This window comes from Barbus barbus (genome assembly GCF_936440315.1).
Source record: "Barbus barbus genome assembly, chromosome: 49".
Classification (NCBI taxonomy): domain Eukaryota; kingdom Metazoa; phylum Chordata; class Actinopteri; order Cypriniformes; family Cyprinidae; genus Barbus; species Barbus barbus.
In genome coordinates, this window is record NC_136727.1 from 11,753,971 (window position 1) to 11,771,132 (window position 17,162).

The window sequence follows — 17,162 nt, forward strand, 5'->3', positions numbered from 1 at the left end:
TCAGTTTATTTAGTTTATGAATTTTTTTCTATCAATCTATTGTCAAAAGTTGGACGAATAAAAATATTGTTAAGAAGTATTCAGTTCTTATGTATTCAGTTTCTCATTAGAAAGCAATCAAATGTATTTTACTCAACAAATACATACATTTTTCTTCTAATTTTATTTTGAGAACTACATTTGTTTTCTCTTGTAGTCTCTTGTCCAGAACTCTCGAAAAGCAGGCATCACTTCTGTTATGGCCTCCAGCACACTCAACAATGAAGAACTGGTATGTCAGCAAGCCCCGTTTTCTTCCTGAACATTCATATTTTGCAGTTCAGAACCGTTTTCCATTTACTTGTTGATTTATTATGACCATGCAGAAGAGTCACGTCTATAAGAAGACCCTGCAGGCTTTGATCTACCCTATTTCCTGTACTACACCACACAACTTTGAGGTGTGGACAGCTACCACCCCCACCTACTGCTACGAGTGCGAGGGGCTTCTGTGGGGCATCGCTCGACAGGGCATGCGCTGCACCGAGTGTGGCGTCAAGTGTCACGAGAAGTGTCAAGATTTGCTTAATGCCGATTGTCTACAAAGTAAGATGCTTTTATTGAGTTTCTTTCTTCACTCTCAAATGTTTTATTCAATACAAAAACTACACAACTGTTCAAAAGTTTGGGAAAGTTTCATTCTAAATCATTTGAATATTCTGATTTATTATCAATATTGGAAACTGTTTGTGCTGAATTTTAATACTAGTTTTTGCTACCTAATATGGTTTTGGTAATAAATTGGAATGGTAAAATTATAAATGTGTTCACTGTTAAGGATCTTTGTGACACTAAAGATTGGAGTAATGGCTGTTGAAAATTCAGCTTTGCCATCATAGGAATAAATTAGATTTTAAAATATATTAACATAGAAAACTCTTATTTTAAATTGATTGAATAAATGCAGCCATGGTGAGAATAAGAGACTTCTTTCAAAAACATTAAAAAACCACATCCATTCCAAACTTTTGGCTGCAAGTGTAAATATAAGGAGTATTGAAATAAAATGTATCCGTCTTTCACAGGGGCGGCGGAGAAGAGCTCTAAGCATGGAGCTGAGGATCGCACGCAGAACATCATCATGGTGTTGAAAGACCGCATGAAGATCCGCGAACGCAACAAGCCTGAGATATTCGAGCTGATTCAGGACGTGTTTGGAGTCATCAAGGCAACGCATGTGACGCATATGAAGCAGATCAAGCAAAGCGTCCTGGACGGGACGTCCAAGTGGTCAGCCAAAATCAGCATCACCGGTAATGACCCACTTTGACTAGTACAAGTTTATGTCATATCGGTTATATAAATATTAACCCTGTCTTTTCTCCCATCAGTATTATGTGCCCAGGGCCTGCAGGCAAAGGACAAAACTGGCTCCAGCGATCCTTATGTTACGGTGCAAGTAGGCAAGACCAAAAAACGAACCAAGACCATCTATGGCAACCTCAACCCTGTATGGGATGAGAGCTTCAATTTGTAAGTTGATTCAAATCTCATTTAATGTGTCAAACATATTTTGTTGAAGATCAGTGCTCATGCTGATACAAAAACATCTCAACAGTGAGTGTCACAACTCTTCCGATCGGATCAAAGTGCGCGTTTGGGACGAGGATGACGATATTAAGTCCAGAGTAAAGCAGAAGTTCAAACGAGAGTCTGACGATTTCCTCGGTCAGACTATCATTGAGGTTCGAACTCTTAGCGGAGAAATGGACGTCTGGTACAACCTGGGTGAGTAGCCAAGCAGTAATAACATAAATGCAATGTTATATTTATGTTGCTCACAGGTCAAAACAGCAACGCACTGCTCAAAGATCAGCCAATTTCAACTTTGACCCCATTTGCCAATGACCTTTAGAAGCGAGGCCAAGGATTACAGAACAGTTAGCGTGACATCATTAGATGGGCGGTCGCATATCAGACCTTGTCTTTTTGTGACATATCAAAGTGATTGGCATGACTTGTTTGCTCGGTTTCACGCTCTTTCTTGCTAACATACTGTAGCAACCTTGTAAAATTGGCATTGCATAACACTACCTTGCGAAAAAAGACTTAAGTTTTATCACATTTGTATAGTAGCACTGCAATAAAAAAAAAAAAAAGGATTAACTGAAGTTACACATTTTTCTTGCAGCTCTAAAATCATCATCGCTTTTGACTTCAAAATGTACCTTTTTCTCCATATGGTTTTCATATGACTGTTTGCCTTATGGGATTTTTTTTTTTTTTTTTACAGTTTTTATTTTTCATGCATTTTCTGTATGATTTTTGTGTGTGTGTGTGTGTGTGTGTTTTTTGGACAGTTTTCATTTTTGCATACAATTGTCGTATGTTTTTCTTTTCAGTATAGTTGCTTTTACGATCTTTATACAATTAAATTTTTTTCATGCGATTTCTCTATGATTTCCGTTTTTTATGGGTTTCATAAAATGTTGTCTTTTTTATGATTTTCCTTTCCATAAGAATTTATTTTTTCAACTTTCGGACAATTTTCTTTTTTAAAGTGATTTTCTTATGATTATCTTTTTTTTATATTTTCTTTTTTTTTCATACAGTTTTCTTTTTCAGATTTTCTTTCAGCTTTATGGTTTTTCTACCACTTTCTTTTATCACAAAGCTCTCTGTGCGATTTTCTTGTTTTTTTTTATTTGATTTTTATGGTGTACCAACTTCATCTTGCTTCCTTTCAGACAAGCGTACAGACAAGTCTGCTGTATCTGGAGCCATTCGTATGCACATCAGTGTAGAGATCAAAGGAGAGGAAACGGTAGCTCCGTACCACGTCCAGTACACTTGCTTGCACGAGGTCAGTCTGATCCTGTCATGATTTGTCATTCTCAATTTCCTCCTACCGTTATTTATTAGCAAGCTTAATTACATAGTCCCTGCTAGAGTATATCAAATTAGTCCTTAGCAAATTGATCCTCTTTCCATCTCCCCATAGAACCTCTTCCACTATCTAACGGACATGCAGAACAACGGGGTGGTGAAGATACCAGATGCCAAGGGTGATGATGCATGGAAGGTTTACTTTGAAGAGACGCCCCAAGAAATCGTTGACGAGTTTGCCATGCGTTATGGAGTGGAGTCCATTTATCAAGCCATGACGTATGATTCTCCCCTAAGTTTTGCCATTGATGTTTTAGCTGTTTGCTTACGTACTTAGGTACCTTTTGTTCCTTCTTGTTCCAGACACTTCGCCTGTTTGTCATCAAAGTACATGTGTCCTGGAGTGCCTGCGGTCATGAGCACCCTACTGGCCAACATCAATGCTTACTACGCTCACACAACCCAGGCCACCAACAATGTGTCTGCCTCTGACCGTTTCGCTGCCTCTAACTTTGGGGTGAGTGCTTCATCCAACCATACCGAAAAGGAAGATTTCAGCCTTGAAGTGTTTGTACTAATAATTTGGGGTGGTTTCGTGTTTGTTCTTTGTAGAAAGAGCGATTTGTCAAGCTTCTGGACCAGCTTCACAACTCCCTTAGGATTGACCTCTCTATGTACAGGGTATTGTGACTTTTTGGGGTTTCCTTGAGTTGTCACACCTTTTCTTGTTTCTGTATGAAGGATCTTTCTTAACTAAAGGTAAATGGTTAGTGTGGTGTTCACCTGCAGGTGGGGTCATTGAATCAGACAAACATATACACCTAGCAACCATTGTGACTACATATACAAACTTAAAAGTTGTATTGAAAAGTCTGAAATATCTGAGGAAGAAATGAGTATCGATGACAAAGACACACCCTTTCTTGTGTGTGTTTAGAATAATTTCCCAGCTAGCAGTCCTGAGAGACTGCAGGACCTCAAGTCTACTGTGGACCTACTAACCAGTATCACATTCTTCAGGATGAAGGTTAGTTGTGAATCCCTAATGCTGTTGACTTGGATAAACTTGGTAAATTTTGCCTTTGGGAGGGGGGGCTTTTTTGTGTAATTTTCATGTTCAGTAATCATTTTTCAAAAGTATAATTGTTTTTTTTGTTTTTAGTTTTTTTGTTTTTTGTTTCATACCATTTTCATAATTTTCTTTGCTTTATGGTTTTCTTTTTATTATTTTTCTACAGTTGCCATTTTAATACAATTTTCTTTTTTATTGCAATTTTCATATGCTTTTTTTCTGTGAATTCTTTTTTCTCGGGCAATTTTATTTTCCGCTTAGTGTTGTTCTACAATTTCTGTACAGTTTTTGTTTTTCCTATGGTTTCTTAATGATTCTTTCTTTTTTTTTAAGACCACCTAATTGTTCATAGTTTTCTATGCAATTGTTTACATTGATCGAATTATCCATCTGAATGGACCATTAACTTTTTTTCTCCAGGTCCAAGAGCTCCAGAGTCCTCCTCGTGCCAGCCAGGTAGTGAAGGACTGTGTGAAGGCTTGCCTCAACTCTACCTACGAATACATTTTCAACAACTGCCATGAGCTGTATAGTCGAGAATACCAAACAGACCCAGTGAGTCGACACTTCCTGGCCCAACGACCCTTATCAGCCCCAAAGCTCTTTACCCCGGGAGCATCCAAGTCATTTTATCAGAGCAGTTCATCGTGCTGCTTTTGTTTATGCTGCTTTGAAGATATTATAGGCTTCCCTCATAAATATCAAACACTCTTCCAGTTGAATTAAACATCTAACCCTGGGCTACTTACTATATTTTGCTGCGAAACTGTGCAGGTTTGATATATATCGTATTCCCCTGGAGTGGTTGGCATATTTTTGTTTGTTTGTTTGCTGGCTGAAATAAGCCATTCCTGCTGTGCGCCTTAGTGGGGTAATTTCTGGGGTAATTTCTTCCAGAGGTTGGCAGATTATGAAAAACCATTACATGCTTCAAGCTACCATTTAAAAAAGAATTCCTTTTGTGCAGAACAAAAAAGGAGAGGTTCCTCCAGAAGAACAAGGTCCAAGTATCAAGAATCTAGACTTCTGGTCTAAGCTAATCACCCTCATTGTCTCAATTATTGAAGAGGACAAGAACTCCTACACCCCCTGCCTTAACCAGTGAGTCTGGCACCATTTTATTGCACAAAATGTACCTTCATAAACCTCTTAATATTATGTATTCTGGTCCACACAGGTTTCCGCAGGAGCTCAATGTTGGAAAGATCAGCGCAGAGGTTATGTGGAACCTGTTTGCCCAAGATATGAAGTACGCAATGGAAGGTGAGTCTAAGCTAAGAAGCTTTTCTTGATGTATCTAGCCTTTGTATTGATTGATTCTTGGTTTTGTAGACTATTTTGTAGACCCCAGAACCTCATTAAAAAGTTTCAGCTGAAGGTCTGTAATGCTCATAACTTGACTGACAGATGAGATGCAATAAAGTTTGCTTCTTAGTTAGATTTTTAGTTAGAAACACAAGCCTGGCAGGGTTTCTCACTGATAGCCACTTAAATTTCACACTTGGTGAAAAGTCGACATGTGGTGGCGTTCTTCTCATCTGCTGATTCAGTAGGGGGTTCTCCGCTCTGCGTAGATGTATTATGTGCCGTTATATCTCGAACTGTTTCATGAAGAGCTTTTGTCTTCACCTCGTGGCTTTCAGAGCATGAAAAGAACCGCCTGTGCAAGAGTGCCGATTACATGAACCTGCACTTCAAAGTAAAGTGGCTCTACAATGAATACTGCAAAGACCTGCCTTTCTTCAAGAGCCGAGTACCTGAATATCCCACGTGAGTGACCCCCGACGTCTCCCATCACGCACGCGTATTACCCGAGTCATGCACACGCAAAATGTCACTGTGACCGTGGTATGATGGGTAATAGAGCTTTAGGTGGTGATGTTACTCTGCAGGTGGTTCGAGCCATTTGTCATCCAGTGGTTGGATGAGAATGAGGAGGTGTCTCGAGACTTTTTGCACGGAGCCCTGGAGCGTGACAAGAAAGATGGGGTGAGATTTATTTCTCTTGCCTTTTGGTGCCTTATCTTCAAGGCCATTCGATACAGATGCAAATATCATAGTTTATAAATTAATAGAAACATGTAAAGTTTTTTATATATATATATATATATATATATATATATATATATATATATATAAACATTATAAACAAAAAATGACTCTCAGACTTTGCAGCCTTGCAGACAAATTTGACGGGTTGCCAAGTAAGAATTTTGTAGAAACATCTGGGTCACCACATTTGAAGAGGCTGGCAAACTGTGTAAGAACATACCTCGCAGTGGGGTATAAGTTGTACCCCATGGGTGCAAGCGCACCACCAAAGTTGCCCCATAGACATACTATGGTGAAGGAACTGAGCACATCTGTTTTCCACGCCCTAGCAACCATTGTTGAGCAACCTAGCAACTCAAATATTAATGTTGTAGAGGCATGGGGTTGGTTTATATCATTCATACTGGCAAGCAGCCTTTGAAGTATCACCATTGGCAGCTGTCAAGCCACTCCTTAACAACCAAACAGAGTACTCTAGCAACCATTTTGCAAGACCTATATCTCTGCATCAGAACATCGTATAGACATGGGACTTGGCTCTCTTGATTCATGCTACCACACAGGACTTCAGTATGCTACACATGCTAGCGGTGAATAGCTACATGGTAATAGCAATTAGTTAAACATGCTAAAAATCCTAACTAATCGTAAAAAAAAAAAAGACCCTAGTAACTGCACAGTGATGAGTTTTGTTATTATGTTAAAATATCCAAAAGACCACAGAGTAAGTAAAAACATATCTCTACATATCTTATTAAAAATTATAACACTTTAGTTTATTGATAACATATATATATATATATATATATATATATATATATAATAAGCTTTACATATAGTTTGACAATTGCATTAATACTAATAAAAGTAATAATAAATTTGTACAATCTCTAAGAAAAGTTGAAAGCAAAACTGGAAATTTACTGTAAAGCTATACTTACTATTTAGCTTAGCAGCTGTAATAAGTTACAGTAACAACAGACCTCACGCCTGCAGCCAGACATGTCAAAATTTGATGAATGAGTGCCCTTTGGAGCACCTCAGCATGTTCCTGAACCAATAGCACACTCTTTAGTTCATTACTTCCACTGAGCCCCCTTTGGGATCCTGCCAGTCTCACCTCGACCCAATTATTTCCAGACGAAAGAGCTCACACCTGACGTCTGGTCATAAAATTGCTTGCGCAGTCTCTCGTGCCTTCTATTCTAGAACTTTTTCTGACTTGCACATCCAACTCTTTCTTTCCTACAGTATCAGCAAACTTCAGAGCACGCTCTGTTCTCCTGTTCAGTAGTGGACGTCTTCTCGCAGCTTAATCAGAGCTTCGAGATCATTAAGAAGCTGGAGTGTCCAGACCCACAGATCGTTGGACATTACATGAGGAGATTTGCCAAGGTCCTCGTGATCATTCCATTAATATATTTTGTAAATATGTTAGTTTTAGCCAAGTGCACAATGTGAGAGTTTATGTCTGTCTTTTAAGAATATTGCTTGTCAAATAGTAAAACATTAAGTCAATGAGTAAAAGTCAAGTGCTTAGCTTAGATTTTGGTCACAAGCTTTGGTTGCAGATTTTTGTTAACATGATCATAACCTACTGCAAACCAAAGTCAGTTAAGTCCTTTAACCAAAGAAAAATTGATGCCTGAAAACTGTCTCAGACAGCAAACTCCATTTTCAGAAAAATGGATCATATGAAGAAATGTTTTACAAAACAGTTAGCTTAGCAACATTAATATTTACCTTCACAGTCAATATGCAAATTAGTTTGACTTGTTTTAACATGCTCTCTTTACCCCACAGACCATTAGCAATGTTCTGCTGTCCTATGCAGACATTATCTCAAGAGACTTCCCCAACCACTGCACCAAAGAGAAAGTGGTAATAGTCTAAAGATCCCTGTGGAATCAGGTTTATATTTTTGAAATAGTTGCTTATATCCGGAATTTACCTCATTCGTTTTGTGTTCTCTTTTTCTTTGATTCTAGAATGCAAAGGATGGCGCTGTCAAGGTATGTTGATCTGACATGGGTAGAAATGCCATGCAGCTTTTTGGTGGGTTGAGTTAGTCTTGTGTTGAATTTCATGCATTTTAACAAAGTGTTTTTGCTCCCCACAGCCATGCATCCTCATCAATAATATCCAGCAGCTTAGGGTACAGCTTGAGAAGATGTTTGAGGCCATGGGTGGTAAAGATGTAAGTGAACTACAAATATGCCAATATTATGGCTTAGCAAAGCCTAGATTTGCTTCTTGAACAAAGACCTACAACCTTCTGAGAACCTGGTCAAGTTCTGCTGGTTTTGATCATTGATTAATGTGCTTTCAGTTGAACGTTGAAGCTAGTGACATCTTGAAAGAACTCCAGGTGAAGCTCAACAATGTTTTGGATGACCTTGCAAGGATCTTTGCCACCAGGTGAGGTACCAAGGGATCAGGAAGAAGTAGTTTTTTGTTCTATTTTGGGAGTAACATCTGTTCTCCACCCACTAGTTTCCAACCAAACATTGAAGAAAATGTCAAGCAGATGGGTGATATACTTAGCCAGGTGAAGGGGACAGGAAACGTGCCAGCAAGTGCTTGCAGCAGCGTGGCACAGGACGCCGACAACGTCCTCCAGCCCATCATGGACTTCCTTGACAGCAAGTAAGATGATAATCACTAGATTTAGAAACGTTCTTGGAAATTTCACACCTTCGCTTCACTCTTAACTTTTTCTTTGTCAGTCTTACGCTGTTTGCCAAGATCTGTGAGAAGACGGTGTTGAAGCGAGTGCTGAAGGAGCTTTGGAAGCTGGTGATGAACACAATGGAGAAAACTATTGTTCTGCCACCTTTGACTGACCAAACGGTAATGAACTGTTTATCATTTCATTAAGAGCAGACTTTTGAGATATACTTCATGTAGAAATCATTTTATATAAATGCCAAAATTGTTTACAGCATTTTGTTTTCTGGTATGGATCATGAAGAATCTGAACAACTGGAAATGTATCTCCTCATGCCCAACAAAACATGTCCCTTTCCAAAAATCGAATCACCTTGGACAAAAGACATCTTTCTGCTCTAAAATCATTGGGAGTGCACCATATCATTCAAGCACCTCTCGAGACTGCTCTCTGGTCCTGTAGTCATACAGTTGCACATTTCATGTATGGTAATCTCGACTAAAAAGTTTTATTAAGTTTATATCTATATATTTGAATGCTAGTTAATGTTTGAGAGCATTTCTACAGGAGCAGAGACAACTTACTGCTTTTAATTTGTCTTGATATAACTGTGTATTTTTGTTTGTATTTGTTTATTTTGACAAAAGAGACCCATATCAGTTCTTTCAAAGACTGAACATTTGAACGGGAGACTTCTCCCTATTAGCCTAGTTAACCAGTTGCCAATTATTGTTATGCTTACTGCAAAAAGCCAAAAATTGACATAGTAATTCACTCAAAATGTAAATCCTCTTATGTAAATCACTCTCGTTCCAAACCAGTATGACATTCTTACGTCTTTTGCCCAGTCCTTCTCCTGCAGGGTCAATGTCCTGCAGAGTTTAGCTCCATTTGTCCCAGAATACATTTCTGCAAGCCCTGAAAACCTTGATTAGCTGGTTTAGGTGTGGAGTTTGGAGCTAAACTTTGCAGGACAGTTGCCTTCAAGGAGCAGCCCTGGTCTGTGGAAGTTCATGTTCATGCTGCTCTTTTTCCTACAATGAAGGCGCTTTCACGCTCCAAAAAGGACATTAAAAAAGTGGCCCATATGACCTATGTACTTTATTCCAATTATTTTGAAGTTTTGAAGCCTACAGTGCCTTTGTGTAAGGAATTAAACAAAATTTAAGTTATTCATTGGAGAAACAGACATTCTGTAATGCTTTAAATTTCTGTCTGTCCCTCAATTTGCTTCAAAAGTCTTTAATTATAGTGCATAAGTCGTATGGAATACATTTGTTACTTTGTCTATTTTGTAGCTTAATATCCCCTGGTCTCCATCCGCTTTCACTGTATGGAAAAGAGCAGCTTGAACATTCATCAAAGTTTCTCTTTTTGTGTTTTATGGATGAAAGAACATCACAGGTTTGGAATGCAATGAGGGAGAGATTTTTTCATTTTTGGCTGAATTATTCCTCCACACTGGGCCTGTCTTAGTCCCTCAGGCAAACACAGACCTTGGAACTTACTGTAATATCGTATCAGGTCTGAAGCCAGTCCTGTAGACTGAATGTTAATGCTTCTTTTGATTTGATGTGGGGCTCTTTGTAGCTTCACTGACCCTTCTCTCTGGTTATTACATTCTCGCTCTCCCCCCGCTCCACCTCCACAGATGATAGTAAGTACCAGAGCACTTTTGTCTGTGCGTCTGTGTGTCCCGCAGTCCGTCCATGCCGGGTGACCCCCTCCCACCACCTCCTTCTGCTCTGTGTGGCTGCCAAGTCCCTTCCTCTTGTCCAGTGCATCCTCATTCGTCTGTCACGTCTTTCTCTCCTTCTCCCGCTGTCTCTTTCTGCTCTTCTTTGTCCATTTCCTATCCTTTCCCTGGCCACCTCAGTGGTCTGTATACCGAGGTGGCTGCAGCATGGTGCATTTCCTAATTGACTTGAACAAGGCCCTTTTCCGCCCCAACAAAACTTCCAATCTGATGTCCGCCCCACATCTAACTGCTAACCCCTTCCTCTACTCATTCTCCTGGAAACGACAGTTGCTACCAGTCTAGTATCCGTGGAGGGTCTAATATCTGGGTGACGTTAACTGGTTTCAGGTGGTCCACCCTCCCCTTCTCTGTCACCTGTTTGAAACATCTCCTCTGTGGGTTGTTGCTTGCGTCTGATCTTCACCTCAAGTCCCGAGTCTCTCTTTTTTTAGTCTCTGCAGAGATTATTCTGTCAATCTGTTTGGTTTTTGCGTGTTGTTGTACCAAAATTGGCCTGATGGAACCCTGAGGTCTCATACTTGATGTGTTTTCTGGGATATTATTTGTAGTTTTTTCCCCCCTATTCTCAGGCTTGAGACATTTTCTTTTAACAATATAGTCTATTCATCTGTTGTTTGTAAAAAAAAAAAAAAGAAAAATGCCATTTTATGGTTCAAATATTATGTTTTTTGCTCTGCCTTTTTATGTGATTTTACCATTCATTAGCTTCCATTTGAAGATGTTTTCATCTCTTTTTTTTTTTCTAGAATTGCCTTGAAAGATTTCATAGTTTTTGTATTTGCCGAGTTTCGTTGGTCACTTAGATTACAAAGAATACAAAAATCTATTAAATTAATAAACTAATTAAATGTTAATTAAGAGAATGAATTTGAACTACTTATAAGGGGTTCATCCAAAAATGAAAAGTCTGTTGTCATTTACTCATATCTCACATCCATATATAAATTCTTTCCATCTGCCGTAGCTCTAAAATATCATTCACATTAACATATATTCAAATATGGCACATCAAAATTGCATTACACCAGTTTTAACATCAATTAAGTGATGGGATTTCAATCTTTTTTTAATCACGGACCAAAATATTATCATCCTTTCACAAGGGACCCCCATTCTAAAATTTACAAGGCAGCTATATAATTTTGTGTATAATCTGTGAAAAGTTAATACTTTTAATATTGTAAAATATTTAGTTTCTATTATATTACATAATATTTTTTTATACTTTTTATACTTTTTTTTATATAGTATTATACAATTAGGGTCAGGTACTGTATTGTTAATAAATGTCAATATTTTATTTAAATCAGTTTCTTTATGTAGTGTAATCTTATTTTTTCCGTATTTTTTTGTTTTGTTTAAATCTCTAAAGCTTTCCACCGACCAGTTTACATAGACATTTTGAATACTGAATTAAGTGAAACATCTTTTAGCAAATGACTTTTTCAGTCGAAGTTGTGCAGACTACTCGCGCTTTTTATTGTTATTATAATTTTTTTAATATAATTTTTGCAGCTCCAGGGCCCATTCACTTTCATTACACAGAAAAGAGCAGCATGAACATTCTGTAAAACATCTGCTTTTGTGTTCCACGCAAGGAAAAACAATGAATCGCGTACAAATCAAACTGAGGGTGTGTAAATAATGGCAGAATTTTCATTTTTGGGTGAGCTGTCTATTTAACAACAAACTGAAAACATATTTTTAATTATTTTCTTCTTTTTCATAATTTGCCTCTAACTGAAATGATGTGATTGGCCGTTAGTCTGTCGGTTACTGAATAATGGACACTGTCAGCCTATTAAAGAGCACCAAGACCAATTCTCAAGTTAATTACACTATCCTCTCTTCACAGGGCAGGGTGAAGCTTGCTTGTCACAGTGATGTAAGGACTGAATCCCCATTTAGCTCAATGTGTCCTGTCTCTCTCTCTCTCTCTCTCATTCTTAATGTCTTCTTTGTGTGACTTGGGTCCCCCTGTTGAAACAAACCGGTGGAAGCAGTGTTTTTTGTTGTTTTATTACCCCTTGTTTTCAGTGCAGTTGTGGGTTTCCCTATAGACTCACACACCTATGTTCCCGTTCAAATGCTCACATAGTTCATTACAGGTGCTCGGACATACCAGGTTAAATAATGCATGCATGACAGTGGCTTTAGACTTCGATGTCCATGCTGGTCTAAACGACTATTTCTTTTTGCGGTGTCAGAAATACAGTACTATTTCTGTATACTAACGATTTAATTTTCCAAGAAGGACTACATTGTACACATTTGTATAATGTTATAATGGTATAATAAGGTGCACAAGCCTCATTCACTTAGTGATATATCCAAAAATTAGAGTATCGGCCAGCCGTAGATACTAGATATATCACCAGAGTGGTGTTGTTCGGGCTGTGGACCTACTGGTTTTGTAAACCTTCCAACTCTTGTCTCTGTCTTCTGTATGTAGCTAGTTTACCGTCTCATGTTGCACAAACAGTTGTGTGTTGATGCGTGGCTGTGTGCAAGCGTGTTTGGGGGTGGCGGGGCACGCTGGGATTGTGCGAGTGCGTGTCTGACGTTTGAGACCGTCTGTTTCTGGCCTCTGTGATGTGGCATTTCTGTCTACAACCTTGCCGAACTCTGTGACCTGACTGATGTCTCTTTTTTTTTTTTTTTTTTCGCTTCCTCCATTTTTTTTTTTTTCCTCTTCTTCTTCCAGGGCACTCAACTTATATTTAATGCAGCCAAGGAACTCGGTCAGCTCTCTAAGTTGAAGGTATGAAAGTTGTTGTTTTTTTTTCATTTTTAAAGTAAGTGTGGCATAAAATACCCTAGGATTACATTAACTCAGGGTTAAATGAACCTGGATTAGAAGTTTTAAATAAATACTTTTAATGGCAAAAATTACACCTTAGTAACAATTTGAAAAATCAATAAATAAGTATAAATTCATTTTATAAATAAACATTATAAAATACAATAATATTTTAATATTATAGAAATATAATCTTATTGTAAATTATTTAAACATTTGAATTATTTTTAGGTTTTATTATAAATCAATTTTTTAAATGTTTATCATTTAATATGTATGAATTCAAATTTTTTAATTAGTCATTTTTCTCGTCTTCATGTCATTAAGTTTTTTTTTTTTTATAAACCGTTTTTTTTTTATGAATGTTTTGAAAGTATGAAATAAGTGACTTAAGATAACCCAGGATTACTTTAACTCAGGGTTAAATGAACCTGAATTAACTTTTTTAATTGTAAAAAGATCATTGTTGTATTTTGTTCTTATAAAATGTTGTTCTTTTTGTAGGAGCACATGGTTCGTGAGGAAGCCAAGGCACTGTCCCCTAAACAGTGTGCAGTGATTGAGTTAGCACTGGATACTATAAAGGTGGGTAAAGAGCTGAATGTCAGTGTAAAGACTGTGTTGTGCAGTTTTGTGTTTCAAATAGTGGGTTGTTAAATATAGTGTAAATATGACTTTTTTTCTAATAGTTTTCTTCTTCTACACTAGAATATGAATTCCTGTTTTAATTTTTTTTCATTCTGTTACATAAGTATATGTGTTTAATTTGCACTACGTACAGCACTATCCTTCCTTGTAATATTCAATTTACACTCCAGTCAAACGTTTGCCCTTTATAGTATTCGGTGGATTGTCTTTGCACCTTGTGATGTAGAGGAGAATATAATATAGACTTTTTTTTATGTAAATAATGTCCTTCTATCCCAGTTTAATACGCAGAGACAACTATAAGAAGCCATTCGTAGGTTGTTTCCAGGGAGTCAACATGAAATTAATCAACCGTACCTTTGTAGTGCTATCAAAGCATCGCTCTTGTTTGTTTGAGCATGCCGACCAGACAGACACAGCAACATTGTCTCAAGTAATATCTCCTGTTTTGTGGTTTCTTAGCAATACTTCCATGCTGGAGGTGTGGGGCTGAAGAAGACGTTCCTGGAGAAAAGTCCAGACCTGCTGTCTCTGCACTATGCCCTGTCCCTCTACACTCAGGCCACTGACAAACTCATCAAGACATTCGTTCAGTCCCAGAATACACAAGGTAAGGCTCTTCCAGACATCTCGCTGTCTTTAAATATTAATTACTTATTCCAAATACTTATTCTCAACCTTGGCAGAACGTCAGTCTTAAATAAAATCAGGCAATTCAAATCAAATTTATTGTTTGCGGTTAAAGGTATAGTTCACCCAAAAATGAAAATTCTGTCATTAATTACTCACCCTCGTGTCGTTCCAAACCTGTAAGACAGGAACACATATTAAGATATTTTTAATGAAATCTGAGAGCTTTCTGACCCTACATAAACAGCAACAAAACTGACACGTTCAAGACCCAGAAAGTTAGTAAGGACATCATTAGAATAGTCCATGTGGCATCAACCATAATTTTATGAAGCTACGTAAAGACTTTTTGTGTGCAAAGAATACTAAAATAATGACTTTGTTCAACAAATAATATATATGTGATGGGTCCAAAATGTCCACTTGCAATTTTTTTTCCGGAGTGTCTATTTACACTGTGCTAATAGCCCACCTTGTTGGCAAAAGCTATTCACACTAACTCTGTTCACCAACGTGTGATTGGAATATTCAACACTAAACAAAAATGCTTGTTTAACACTGGTTTCAATGGCGTAAATGTTAAGGCACACGCTTTTTGACGCGATCGACCCGAGTTCAAACCCGCCTTTTGCCAAAAAAAATTTCTCCCTTTTGAAATCGGAATCGCATCGGAAAGGCATTTATTTTCTATAAAAATGAAGGAAATAATCAAAAAGTTGAAAATAAAGTATCAGGTAGGGTTAGGGAGGGCTTTGTTGTATCAATAAGGTGGCATCCATTTAATAATTTGAATTAAAACTATAATTTACACTCAATATGTTATTGCTGCGTACTGTTTTATAATGTACTACAATACTGAGGTGCAGATAATTGCCACTATTTGCAATTAGTATAAATGGCAGAAAGTATTGCTATTTTAAGTGTAAATAGAATCTATAGCTATTTGCACTTAGTGCAAATAGCCGCTGCCATTTTTTTATTTTTTTGCATTTTTCTAAATGAATACGTTTTTCATTGAAGGTGCTGTTATCAGCATAAGAATATATATAACTAAATATGTAATTTGTTAATTGTTATTTAAAAATATTGTTTTCTTTACTTTCTAAAATGAATAGCTTTTCTATATTTGTTTATTTATTTAGGTTATCTGGTCTCCATCTTTCTTTCTCTCCCTCACACACTTTGGGAATCCTGACACACTTTAGTTCGAGATGCCCCTGGCAGAGCCATTTGAATAGATCATCCTTTAAAATGTAATTAGGGTAAATGTCACTGCTTCATTTAAGTATTTAAACACATATGAAAGCAAGTGTGTGTGCAAATGTGGGTATGTGTGTAAAAAAAACACAGCAGGTTGAAGATACACTTCGTTTTGGAGGACTGTTAATATTTGATGAGCTTGTTGGACTGTCTCTTTCTTTCTTTTTTGTCTGTCTTTCTTTCTTTCCATCTCTCAAATCCCCTTCACTATGTGCTCTCAATTTCTCTCTGTATTTTTCTGCGTCCTCTCCTTCTCTTTCACCAGTTCATGGAGGGAAGGGGGTAAGGTTCACCCATAGTGAAGACGTGTACCCAGAGAAGGGTACGTTCACGTTGGGCCCGGTGCCCCTGACGACAAAGAACCAATCAGTGATCCACACAAATCAGATCATGCACCTCCCATTCCAACGGGCCAATCGCATGCCCCACGACCACCCATATGTTCCCACAGAAAGGGCCTTGCATGTACGAGTACCTGGGAAGAACATGTTGTATGTTCACATACATTGGTCTGAAATGTATCTTGATGCTACAGCAGCAAGAAAACCCAGGATGAAGTGTGTTTTGAATGGCAGTGAATGAGGAATGCACACACTTCTGCAGTGTGAGAGGCGTATGTGTGCACTGCGGATGATGAGCTGCGAGTGTCAATGAGTAAGCGAGTGAGAGACTGTGACGAAACGTTACTTTCCGAGCGCTGAACCACATTGTCGAATGTAGATGTGACATTAATTGCGACTGACTCAGCTTGTCCGCAGACAGGGTCTGTTCTGCTGCTCAACGCGATCTTCCCTCACGACCACGCAACGTGGTTTCCCTCCCTTAGGCTCAGTCTAACAAGACAACCCTCCCGCAGCCAATCAGCGGTTGTTCCTGGGGTCAGGTGATGAGCATTCTGTCAGTGTACATCAGTTCGGAACGGCCCTAAATTAGCATTTAAGGGCCCCGTAAAAAATCACTTGGATATATGTGATTTATATTTTTGAGATGCTTGATTCAAATTAGCTTTTTTTTTTTTTTTATTAGCTTAAAGATGTATTATTTTTAGAGACACCTGAGTTTTTGATAAGGGTTTAATGAATGGAAGAAAACCTGTCATATCTTCTTGAAAACACTGTTTTATAAAAATTTAAATTAAAATTAATAACCTAAATATATATTCTAAATAGATAAAAAAAATATATATAGAAATAAATATTTTTGCTAAATTATACAAAAAAAAAACGGATGGTTCTGCTCTGAGGAAACTGCATTATCAGCCTGTTTCTCTGATAAGCGCACACATATAACAGATGCCGAAAGGAAGGAATCTATTTATTTATTTTTATTATTATTATTTGATTGCAGCTGACCTAGATTCTGTGGAAAGATCTAGCCATTTAATTCACATTTAGCTACGTGAATTCAT

General features: G+C 37.7%; 1 protein-coding gene across 1 annotated transcript in view; it reads left to right on the forward strand.

The window, feature by feature from the left end:
* The window catches only part of LOC306867281 (protein unc-13 homolog A-like), a gene marked incomplete at both ends in the record, with an annotated part of 34,045 nt that overhangs the window by 13,141 nt on the left and 3,742 nt on the right, over positions 1–17,162 (forward strand). Inside the window, 27 exons of the mRNA XM_079412879.1 lie at positions 197–271; positions 366–585; positions 1,065–1,292; positions 1,371–1,512; positions 1,598–1,767; positions 2,727–2,842; positions 2,981–3,144; positions 3,229–3,382; positions 3,478–3,546; positions 3,803–3,892; positions 4,358–4,492; positions 4,905–5,038; positions 5,115–5,200; positions 5,581–5,707; positions 5,830–5,926; positions 7,241–7,384; positions 7,793–7,870; positions 7,978–8,001; positions 8,109–8,186; positions 8,319–8,407; positions 8,483–8,635; positions 8,716–8,839; positions 12,272–12,301; positions 13,121–13,177; positions 13,721–13,801; positions 14,327–14,474; positions 16,020–16,076. Of these exons, the coding sequence (XP_079269005.1) occupies positions 197–271; positions 366–585; positions 1,065–1,292; positions 1,371–1,512; positions 1,598–1,767; positions 2,727–2,842; positions 2,981–3,144; positions 3,229–3,382; positions 3,478–3,546; positions 3,803–3,892; positions 4,358–4,492; positions 4,905–5,038; positions 5,115–5,200; positions 5,581–5,707; positions 5,830–5,926; positions 7,241–7,384; positions 7,793–7,870; positions 7,978–8,001; positions 8,109–8,186; positions 8,319–8,407; positions 8,483–8,635; positions 8,716–8,839; positions 12,272–12,301; positions 13,121–13,177; positions 13,721–13,801; positions 14,327–14,474; positions 16,020–16,076 (3,070 nt within the window). The remainder of the gene's footprint in view (positions 1–196; positions 272–365; positions 586–1,064; positions 1,293–1,370; positions 1,513–1,597; positions 1,768–2,726; positions 2,843–2,980; positions 3,145–3,228; positions 3,383–3,477; positions 3,547–3,802; positions 3,893–4,357; positions 4,493–4,904; positions 5,039–5,114; positions 5,201–5,580; positions 5,708–5,829; positions 5,927–7,240; positions 7,385–7,792; positions 7,871–7,977; positions 8,002–8,108; positions 8,187–8,318; positions 8,408–8,482; positions 8,636–8,715; positions 8,840–12,271; positions 12,302–13,120; positions 13,178–13,720; positions 13,802–14,326; positions 14,475–16,019; positions 16,077–17,162) is intronic.